The 12502-nt window shown below is 37.9% G+C and overlaps 1 protein-coding gene across 1 annotated transcript in view; it reads left to right on the top strand.

Moving 5' to 3' along the window:
- LOC124766441 (proton-coupled amino acid transporter-like protein pathetic) overlaps window positions 1-12502 on the top strand; it is a 169738-nt gene that overhangs the window by 113222 nt on the left and 44014 nt on the right. The window contains exon 6 of the mRNA XM_047249144.1: window positions 9567-9733. Coding sequence (XP_047105100.1) covers window positions 9567-9733 — 167 coding nt within the window. The remainder of the gene's footprint in view (window positions 1-9566; window positions 9734-12502) is intronic.

Raw genomic sequence — 12502 nt, 5'->3', positions numbered from 1 at the left:
GTGCTACTTTATTTTTGTGCACTACAGTAATCTTCTCTTTATATTTTTTCATGCACATTGCTTAAGTGTGATTGGTATAGCTTTACTTTCACAAATTTTCCTCTCAACAGCTTTCATATCAAATTATGACAGTTTTTGTCAGAATCATACAAGTGTTTGTGTACATTACTTACAGTGTTAGCATTATTACAAAGGTGCTTCAAGTTATTTTTGTATAATGTTTGATAAGACATGAAAATTTGTGTGTTTAAGCTGTAAATTTTTATATCAGAACTGGAAGTTGGAAATATTACATTGCTTAGCTCACTATTACAAATATGCAGGCTACTCTTTCTAAACTGACAACAAAACTTGAATTGAACTGAACTGAATTTTATTTGATCCTGTAAGATTACATTGTGTACAGTAAATGTACGTGTAATATAGGACATGTCAAAGTATTAACATTCTTTACCACTTATTTTTCTACACCTTTAGCTTACATTTTTACATCACTGATAGTGAGGAACAATATATACAAATTTAATGGCATAAGTATTCTACAACACTGTAAAACTCTTTTTCAATGAGATAGTCTTTAAGTTTCTTTGGAAAGTCATTTTGAAGTACACTATCTTGCAGGTTTTTGGGCAGACTTCTTAGTAGTCTGATACCAGAGTACTGGGGTCCTTTTTGTAGCATTGCCAGTCAGTGGGGTATGCTTCAGATTCAGATTCAGATTCTTTATTAGTCATTCAGCATTGTTACATGCAATAGACTTCGTCAGTTCACTTAATCTATTAATTTTACAAAAAAAAAAAAAAATTACATATTTAAGTTGATATTGGGCATTTCTAAAAATTCTTCTAATGAATAGAATGGATTAGTTAACAAGAAGTTATGAACATTGTCTTCAAATAATTTGTCAGGCTTGATTGACCCATTTTTAGACAATTTGTTATATATTTTAATTGCCATATACTTATGACTATTGTTAGTTTTAGCTAATCTATTTTGTGGCAACAGCAGAGAAGTACACATTCTTGTATAGTAGCCATGTCTTTCATTTGTTACACTTAAATTAGGTAGTTCAGCAAGTATGTAGTGGTCTGAGAAAACAAACTCCTTTACCTTGGTGGAGTACATATCACGAGCACAGTTGACAAAAGCATATCCAAGCACGCTTGTAGTCTTGTTGGTTCTGAATTTACATGATGGAAGTTGTGCTGCCTTAGCATATTCAGTAACTTATCTACACTGGGTTTGTTACATGTTACATCAAAGCTTGAATTAAAGTCTCCCCCAATTACAGTTACATACTGTTTCCATTTCGTTATGTAGCAGAGTACACTGTCTAAATTATCTAAAAAAGTTTTATCATCTGAGTCAGGGGAATTGTAGATACATACTATGATAAGTTTCCGTACTTCATTCTTCATTCTTGTATTGTGGGTGTGTACACTAGCATTTGTAATCCAGTCCTCACTACCTTTTGTGATGTACATTATTGTTTTGTATATATATAACAATGAAAAAGTTAAGATACCTAAATTCTTGAAACAGTTTCTGCATGTTTCAGAGGTCTTTCTTCTTAAAATGGTCCTAATTGCTTTTTTTTGTAATGTGAACACTCGTTTTGTCTCTTGTTTGTTTGAGTTTCCCCACACAGTCACTCCATACTGTAAATATGGTTCGAAAAGTCCATGATACACTGTACACAGAAGGTTCTTGTGTGAATACTGTGATAGCTGCATCATGAAGAATATGACAGAGCTCAGTTTCTTACAGACATTATTAATATGTTTTTTCCATTTCAGCTCATTATCCACAAGAATACCTAAGAATCTAGCAGATTCTGCTTCTTCCAGCCTTGTTCCATCAACCTCTAAATCCATGTCTACAGCCTTTTCCTTGTTTTTAAACACTGCATACATAGTCTTTTTTAGATTTATAACCAGTTCATTTTCCAACAGCCATTGAGCTGTGACATTTGCAGATATGTATGCTCTTCTCTCAAGCTGTTCCATATTTTTGACACTATTTAGTATTGTCATGTCATCAGCATACAATATTTTCCTTTCTTCCTCCTCAACACCTATATCATTAACAAATACATTAAATAACAATGGCCCCATTATCGAACCCTGCGGCACTCCATATTTGATGGATTTGGTTTCTGATTGGTACGAGTTTCCTAGTGATACATACTGCTTGCGGTTGCACAAGTATGATTTTATCCATTCACCTGGTTGCCCCCGAATGCCATAGTTGCTTAATTTTTGTATCAGCATTTCATGGTCAATGGTGTCAAATGCCTTTGAAAGATCCAGAAACATTGCAGAGAGAACCTTTTTCTCATCTAAAGACTGTAAAATGTATTCTGTTAGACTGACAATTGCCGATTCTGTAGACTTACCCTTTCTGAAACCATGTTGTGAGGCCATGAGAATGTTATGTTTGTCCAAATAGTTAACTAATCTGGTATACATAAGCATTTCTAGGATTTTTGAGAAACCTGATATTAGTGAAACTGGTCTGTAGTTGTTGGGATCATCCTTACACCCTTTCTTGTACACTGGCACTACCTTCGTTATCTTCAGTTTTTCTGGAAAAATTGCATCTCTGAAAGAACAGTTTGCTATGTTCAGCAGTGGTGTTATTATCTCCTCACATACCAGCTTTATTACATGAGTTGATATTTCATTATCACCAGCAGATTTCTTGGACTTCAGTTTCTGTATAGTTTTCCGCAATTCATCTACCGTGACTGGTCTTAAGAACATAGTACTGCATGATCTTTTTGGTATCTTAATACCCTTCTGTTTTTGACTATTTCTTTCCAATTTTAAGTTTTCTACTACACTGATATAGTTATTATTCAGTATGATTGCTATTTCCATACCATCTGTGACCACTGTGTTGTCTATTTTAATTGACCTAATACCTTCTTCTTTGTTTGACCCCTCTTTTTCCTTTCTTTCAGCATTGATTGCATTCCAAGCTGCCTTTGCCTTGTTTTTTGACTTCGCTATAGTGGTGTCAATTGCTCTGGCTTTCGCTTCTCTTATTGTTTTTCTATACTTCTTTTTTAACATTCTATATTTTTCAGCTTCGCCCATCCGTCTCACGTCCTGAAGTTTCCTTCGCTGTTCTAGTATTTCACTGGTAATCCACTGTGTTTGATTTTGCTGCCTTTCTTGTCTCTTTACTTTGGGAAATGCTACATTAAAATGGTACTTAACTGTTGAAATAAATGCATCATATTTTTCATTTACACTCTGGGCCTGTAGGGTTTCATTCCAGGTTTCCTTACTTAACATTGTTCTAAAGATGTTGATATTTTATTCACTGATGAACCTAATTTCTTTGGTTGTCTGTTTTGGTTCTGATACTGTGTCACTACTTCTGCAAAAGTTGATTAGTTGTCCGTGATGATCAGATATTTCTGTCTGAACTACATGTGACTCATAGTTACACATATTAGTAATTATGTTGTCAATAATTGTCTCACTTTGTGAAGTCACTCTTGTTGGTGCAGTTATTGTCACTTTCATGTTATGCTGTATTAACAATTCTTCAAAATCCTGTCTTATTTTTGTGTCTTCTCACATGTAAGTGTTGAAGTCTCCACATATAATAAGATTTCTCTTCATATTCATTCTCAATAAGCTAGCAATATTTTTTAGAAAGATGCTAATATTGCCACATGGTGACCTGTACACACAAAACACTCTAAAATCCTCTGCCACTATACCAGTAACTTCAAAGTCTTTTTTTCTAGCTATGGGAAATGTAGCAGCTTCACTGTTTACATTCTTTGATAGAGTACCTGTTTTAATATATATACAAACGCCACCACCCTTATATTTAGATCTGCAGAAGTAACTAGCTAGTTTGTAGTCCTTTATTGCCACATTATGTATTTTACTTTCAGTTAGTCCATGTTCACTTATGCATAATATGTCTGGTCTTACTTCACTCAGGAGTACTTCTGCTTCTAATTTTTTGTTTCCAAAGTATTGAATATTTTGATGAAGTACTTTTATGTAATTTTTCTTTTCTTGATTTACATGTTGTGAGCTGTATTCTAGGGCAAATTCTTTAGTTTCGTCTTTTTTGGTATGGTGCTTATATTTTTCTTTTCCAGCTGGAGTGTATGATTTTTCACCCCCTTCAGGCCGTATTAGTTTCCCTTGCATCTAATGATTTTGCAGACATCTGCAAACATTCTGCTGAACGTTACAGACCCCAGTCTATTTAAATGCAAGCCATCCTTCGCTAGTGAGTTTTCACATAGGAATTTGTTTGGGTCTACAAAAATTGCCCCAAGACGATCACATTATTCTTTAAGAGCACAGTTTATTTTGGCGATATATTTTTCACTCACCGACCTTCTGTTTATGATTCCGCTAAGTATCAGACGAGATCCTGCATACATATTTCTTGCAGAATGAATCATGTTTCTCGTTTCGCTTGCCATTTCTTCCTCACTGCTGCTCCTTAACGAATTCGTTCCAACATGTATAAACACCCCATTATAGTTATGTCTGGTTTCATAATCTGGTTCTGTAGTATTTTGTCTTGCATTTACCATATTTTTAAAATGTTTACCGAGTTGATGCGTTCTAATAGCAGGTCGTATGTCGATCTTGCAATTGGGGACAGCGATATTCTTCAGCAGTGAATCGCCAATTATTAAAAAGTCATTTTCCTTTTGTTGCGTATCTGTCGCCTTGTTTTTCCTTTCGCTGTATGTCACCACCTTCCATTTATACACTCCTGGAAATTGAAATAAGAACACCGTGAATTCATTGTCCCAGGAAGCGGAAACTTTATTGACACATTCCTGGGGTCAGATACATCATATGATCACACTGACAGAACCACAGGCACATAGACACAGGCAACAGAGCATGCACAATGTCGGCACTAGTACAGTGTATATCCACCTTTCGCAGCAATGCAGGCTGCTATTCTCCCATGGAGACGATCGTAGAGATGCTGGATGTAGTCCTGTGGAACGGCTTGCCATGCCATTTCCACCTGGCGCCTCAGTTGGACCAGCGTTCGTGCTGGACGTGCAGACCGCGTGAGACGACGCTTCATCCAGTCCTATACATGCTCAATGGGGGACAGATCCGGAGATCTTGCTGGCCAGGGTAGTTGACTTACACCTTCTAGAGCACGTTGGGTGGCACGGGATACATGCGAACGTGCATTGTCCTGTTGGAACAGCAAGTTCCCTTGCCGGTCTAGGAATGGTAGAACGATGGGTTCGATGACGGTTTGGATGTACCGTGCACTATTCAGTGTCCCCTCGACGATCACCAGTGGTGTACGGCCAGTGTAGGAGATCGCTCCCCACACCATGATGCCGGGTGTTGGCCCTGTGTGCCTCGGTCGTATGCAGTCCTGATTGTGGCGCTCACGATGCACGATGTTGGGGCGTGAGCGGAAGACGGCCTAACGGTGTGTGGGACCGTAGCCCAGCTTCATGGAGACGGTTGCGAATGGTCCTCCCCGATACCCCAGGAGCAACAGTGTCCCTAATTTGCTGGGAAGTGGCGGTGCGGTCCCCTACGGCACTGCGTAGGATCCTACGGTCTTGGCGTGCATCCGTGCGTCGCTGCGGTCCGGTCCCAGGTCGACGGGCACGTGCACCTTCCGCCGACCACTGGCGACAACATCGATGTACTGTGGAGACCTCACGCCCCACGTGTTGAGCAATTCGGCAGTACGTCCACCCGGCCTCCCGCATGCCCACTATACGCCCTCGCTCAAAGTCCGTCAACTGCACATACGGTTCATGTCCACGCTGTCGCGGCATGCTACCAGTGTTAAAGACTGCGATGGAGCTCCGTATGCCATGGCAAACTGGCTGACACTGACGGCGGCGGTGCACAAATACTGCGCAGCTAGCGCCATTTGACGGCCAACACTGCGGTTCCTGGTGTGTCCGCTGTGCCGTGCGTGTGATCATTGCTTGTACAGCCCTCTCGCAGTGTCCGGAGCAAGTATGGTGGGTCTGACACACCGGTGTCAATGTGTTCTTTTTTCCATTTCCAGGAGTGTATTTATCTTCCGGTTTTTGGCTTACTGAGTTTATCGAGACATCAACGGGAACACTTGAAATGTTGTTGTTAAAGTACGATCGGTCACTCGTATTTTCGCGATCTTCTTGCTTTTCGGTTTGATGGCTTTTACACACACAGGACTTCTTTTCTTGTATTAATGTATCGTTTTCTTTCTTGATGGTCGAAAGTTCGGTTTTTAATGCCTCAATGTCACTTCGTAGTAATTTTATAATTTCGTTTTTTGTATCAACTGCACTTACAAGATCGGCCGTTTCGTCACGTAAACAACCGTGACATGTCCACGGAAAATCATCGCTGACGAACTTTAGATTTACTTTCACGCACTTTTCGTGTAACCAGAAGTTGCATTTGATACACAGAATATCCTTCATCACAAGCTTTTTACATTCTCTACACGAAGAACTGTTCATTTTTTGCCTCTTTAGCGAGAGAGAAGCGCCACTACACTTTCCTATCGGCGCCATCTTGTTTTGATAAGTTGTCCACCAATTAAGTAAGTGTGTTTGACCCCATACTTGCAGCTCACAGTGTTGTAATCATGAAGATACGGAAAAACTCAGTAAGTACACAATGAATCCCCAGTTTGTATTTGAATTGTTTCTTCAGAAGTATGGTTATCAAAGAAAAGTTTAGATGATTTCAAAATTACAGTGGCTTCTACAGACTGCATCAGATGTCTGAAGAACTGGTACCAAATGATGCTGTCATGTCTATGTTTGAGACCCTTAGAGCCAAATGTGATGAAAATTTTCCACAAATATCCAAAAGATATCCAATTGCTAAATCAAAATACAAGTGGAAAACTCTCAAATCAAAGAGCTGGTTTACCCCTAGATTAGCTAAAGTAAAATGGATCGTGAAACTACTTAATGATAAAGTCAAAGCCACTACAGATACTGGCATTAAGGATCAACTATACTTCAATTTTTTACTGGCCAAAAGCACGCGCTGAAATGAACTGGAGAAGCAAAAAAGAAAAGCAATGACAGATTTACTGAAGAAGCTCAAAATCCTTGCTAAGCAGTGTGGGATCTGGTTAGTTTGGGCTTTCAAATAATATGATGAAATGATGTGTGGTGACCCTCAACTACATACCCTCTGACTCAATGTTGAAATATTAAAAGTTTTGGCTGGTTTCATTGTCTAGGGGCTGGGATACATAGTTGGCGCATTAGAGGTCAGATACTGCTGAGTCCACAGTATATGATAAGAATACACACATGAATCAAATGGCCGAAGGTTTCCATCACTTGGCAATTGTGAATTATGAATGTAACAAATAAATTTATAAATGAAAGATTGCAATTAAATAAAATCTGCAGGTAACATCTTAATGAGTTTAAATGATGTGTATGATAGGAAAAGTACTTTTGAGAATGCGGTATATTTCTGCAAAACACTTACTGGTGTCAATGGTCCAGCAATTAAATAAAGTATAAGTTGAATAACAGGGAAACAATAGATTCCTACAGCATGTGATTAGTTATGAACAACAACACAGCTTGTGAGATACTCACTTCTAAATGCACACTACCTCTTCACTGTAGAAGCCACGGAAATCTCACAAGTGCACAAGTGGGCACTCCAAAGTATTCCTATCTGTCGCGACCACTCACAAACCGCTCCACACTTCCAAGTCTCTGCCATGACGGAGTGTCCGTGGCGCTGTCACGTCCAGCATTTCCCATGTCATGTGACATACTCCTGCACTGCTGCACTGCCCAGATCTACCTTGTCTCCTCTCCAGAAATGATTCTCCTCCCAAACCTCCATACGTCTCTCTTAGTAACGAGCACTGTGATTGGCTAGAGCACTCCCTCCATCTCTCCAAGCCAACGTGCACTCACACACATATTGAAACACGTACCAGATACTGGATTTACATTTAAATAACTTGAAATTAAATAAATATTCCTACAACTGGACCATAAACACACTCTAACACACTATATTAAATACCTAAACAAATTAAATAATCATATATCAAAGGAATAGCAACAGAAGGTAGACCAGTAGCCTAGTGTCTCTGTGCTTTCTAAAACACAGTAAATATTCAACCAATTTCTTCATGGATAGTATATATCAGATATAAACAAAGACATAGATGAATAAATATATTTATGCTGCTACTGCTTTTTTATGTAACTGTGGAGCACTTATGGCCTGACGCGATCAATAGTAATTGGCCACTTTGACCTCAAATAACTCGTGCACTATTCAAGTTACATGCCTGTAATTTATACCAATTTAGGTTCACACTAATAGCTTTCTAAAGACATGTCGATTGACACAATGGGATGAAGCGTTTACATTTTGGATATTCGTTGCTGGGTGTTACTTGTATAATTTATCATCAGATAGTAAACTTTAAACTAATAAAGATATTGGAAATCTGATTATACCATCAGAATCATAATGCAAATAATAGTAATGTACATGTTTCTTTTTGAGGTATCATGATTCACCTGGCTACTATTAATTTCTGTACGAACTGTGTTTCACAAAGTCCGCCATCTTTGGCACTGCTGGTGTGTCTCCTTCATCAATACAGCATCACCATGGAATTCCCAGCCATGTGGCTGGACCAACCATTGTGCAGCATCACATGGTTGCTAAGCTAATTCATTGCAGAAATATAAAACAGAAAATTAAAAGCTTTCATGTGCTCAAAATATGCTACAGACTTTTTTTGTTTGTGCCTCCCATAAATCATAAGAAGTTTTAGATTTGTAAATCAGGTTTCATTGTTGTTGCATGTGATAGACAGATAATGAAATAAAACAGAAAACTTTCAACACTTTTTGTCTTCAGTCATCATCCCGTAAATGTTGGTATGAGTAGAAGTCTAGGTTAGGAGATTTTTAACATCGAGAAATGCATGAAGTTAATAATGGCATATAGAGAAATACTTAACTGAAGATACTTAAATATTTTGGCTTAATTGAATGTACCGAATTATTGAGGCTTGATTGAATGTGCAACATGTAGCCTCAAATATTCTGTCAACCAGTTGCTGACAGAAGAGCCAGAGAGTTTGTACATGACTCCATCCCCCCCCCCTCTCTCTCTCTTTCTGTGTGTGTGTGTATGTGTGTGTGTGTGTGTGTGTGTGTGTGTGTGTGTGTGGCCGCGTGCACGCGCACGCGCACGCGCGTTCGCACGTGTGTGTGTGTGTGTGTGTGTGTGTGTGTGTGTGTGTGTGTGTGTGTGTGTGTGTGAGTAAGTGTGCATGCATGTTTATGAGTGTATGTGTGCTGATGTGTGGGCAAGTGCTTTGTGTGAGTGTGTGCTTACATGCATCAGAGAGAGAGAGAGAGAGGGATGGATAACAAAACCAACAGCTGTAAAATTTCTTCGAGCTAATCTATCCATCCTCAAAATACCATGCCTCAGGTAATGTTGTTCATCACTCTTTTATACAGTTGAGGTTGTCATTATTTGAACCAACAATGTGTAAGACTTTCAACTAATGTTACATGTATTTTATTTCAGTGCTGCTCAGTCTGTAAAGATTCTAATTGCATTTGGAGTTTACTGCACATATGGCCTTCAGTTTGTTGTGCCAGTTCAGATGTTACTAAATGCTACAAGAGATAAGTTTCCTGTAAGCCCTCTTCTGGTTTCATATATTGTAAGGACACTCCTTGTTACTGCAACAGGTATATTCCATATTTTCTTCTTTATTAATTTACTGAATTTTTATCTTGACTAGAATTTCTTTTTCCAAGAAAATATGTGTTCATACTTTTGTACTATTGAGTTTGCAACAGTAGACATATGTTGTGGGAAAGCCCAGGAAGATCTGATCTCTTATCTGAGACTAACATTAACAGATTCTAAAAACTAAAATTACTGGAACAATTAAGCTTCAAAAGCTGTGTTATGACAGTCACTCAGAATAAATATGACTTCTTGTCCACAAGCTCATATCCTAGGAAGATACATAAATAATACCAAACAGAGTCCCATTTTTTTGTTTCATTTTTCAACACTACATCCACATCTGTACTTTGTTGATAGTATCTTTGGTGTCACTATTATTTCCTCTCTTTCCTCTCCCATTCATAAATGGTTTATTGGAAGAACTCCATAAAAGCTCTAATGTTCCCAATTTTCCCACCATGCCCATTTCATGATATACATGTGAGAGGAAATATATTGCCCGACTCTTTTTTTTTCAAATGTGTGCTGTTTGCGGCTTTCCCCTTACTTGTTTGCAGACATCTCAATGTCTTGTATCTTGATGTACAGTATTGAAAAGATATTGGAAACTAATTCAATTAAGGATAGTGCCAAATGATGTACAGCACACAACAGATGAATTGAGCTGCTCAGTGAATTAAAGTGGAAAGTGTCAAAATGGAAGTTTTGTGACCCAGAGGATTAAAGATTGCAACTGATCCACAAATTTGAATAATTTTATTCTAACATCCAATTTGTTCTGGATGGCCTTTAACTTCTATATTCTTTCACACAGATATAAAAAGAATAATAAGTAGGCTATAAAATACAGAATATACAAAAATAAACACATTATTGTTGGGAAGATACCATTATGGTACCCAAATCACATACACTGACAGCAAAACATAATGATAGATAATTTATTTATTTATATTGATTTATTTATTTACTTAGCATTCTTGTATCTCATCATTATAAAAATGATATAGGATTTGTCATGCATTGCCTTACATAGAAAATAGGACATAAAAAGATTTACAATTATATGTCCATAAATAAAATATTATTACATATAAAATGAAACAATATGCATAACAACATTCATAATATGTTAAATTAGAATAATAAATGAATACAATTTAGTTTCTCATTTTGTAGTTACGAACTAGACTGTTTAACAAAGAATGTTCCTGGTGTGCCTTCATAAAACATATACTATCATAAATATAGATACATAGTAGAGTCATAATTTGTAGTGCCTTGAAAACTTTTTTACATGATTCTCTGTGTGTCATACCTCTGATTATCCTTATTGCCCTCTTTTGAAGCACAAATGAGTGTTTGGCCAAACTGGTATTCCCCCAATATATGATACCATATCTTAGTATGCTATGTATGAGTGCAAAGTATGAACATAACACTGCATCAACACTACAGGAATTTTTTTGGATTCTAAGAACATAACAATGCTGACTTAATTTTTTGTTTAACATTTCTGTGTGTTTCTCCCAGATTAGATATTCATCTAGCCATTATCCTAAAAATTTTGTGTGTGCTCTATCTTAAACTGCTCAAGTTTTACAGTTAGGTCAGATTTTACTTTGCTTGTTTTCATCCAAACTGTTTTTCTGTCATTAACAATTAATTTGTTGGCAGAATGAGATTTTCACTCTGCAGCGGAGTGTGCGCTGATATGAAACTTCCTGGCAGATAAAAACTGTGTGCCGGACCGAGACTCGAACTCAAAGTTTGGAAGGTAGGAGGCGAGGTATTGGCAGAAGTAAAGCTGTGAGGACGGGGCGTGAGTCGTGCTTGGGTAGCTCGGTTGGTAGAGCAGTTGCCCGCGAAAGGCAAAGTACCGAGTTCGAGTCTCGGTCTGGCACACAGTTTTAATCTGCCAGGAAGTTTCAATTAATTTGTTGTTTGTAAACCACATGTTTGCTTCTTCTGTGGCTACTGTGACTCTCTCCAGTAAGTCAGTTTCATTCATATCTTTGACAAATAGACTGGTGTCATCAGCAAACAATACTGCATCTGCTGTTGAAAAATGGCTTGGAAAATCATTTACAAATATTGAGAACAGCAATGGCCCCAGTACAGAGTCCTGTGGCATGCCATACCTGACTCTTTGGTATACCGGTGAGTAGATTTTACCCACATGCTGTATCTCTACCTTCTGATACCTATTAGAAAGATAGGATTTGAACCAATCATGTGCTACTCCACGAACCCCGTAGCAGTAAATTATGGTCAGTGACATCAAAAGCCTTAGACAGATCCAAAAACAGGCCACAGTTTAATTCAATTTTGTCTACAGAATTTATGATCAGTTTTAAAAAGTTATATATTGCTGTGTCAGTTGACCTATTTTTCCTATATTCAGTAAACCAGACAAAAAATCAGGAGTGTCATATCTCAATGAGGAACTTGAAAGTTTCGGCACAGGGTTGGAGCATGTACAGGAACTTTGATTCAAGTTTAAAAGAGTAGATGACAATGCACTGGATAGATATGTACCCAGTAGAACAGTTTATAAAGGGAGGGAACCTCCATGGTATACAGTTACTGTAAAGAAACTTCCAAAGATACAGATATTTCTGCATAAAAGGTGTAAGACAAAGCATAGGGCTATAGAAAGAGAGATGGTGAATGAAATGCATTTGACTGTCAAAAGAGCAATGTATGATGCCTTCAGTGACTTCCATAGCAGAATGCTGTCAAATGATCTAAGTTAGTGTCCAGCC

This window comes from Schistocerca piceifrons, chromosome 1, assembly GCF_021461385.2.
Source record: "Schistocerca piceifrons isolate TAMUIC-IGC-003096 chromosome 1, iqSchPice1.1, whole genome shotgun sequence".
Classification (NCBI taxonomy): Eukaryota; Metazoa; Arthropoda; class Insecta; order Orthoptera; family Acrididae; genus Schistocerca; species Schistocerca piceifrons.
The sequence above is the reverse complement of the archived record's forward strand: the minus strand, read 5'-3'. Positions and strand labels throughout refer to the sequence as shown.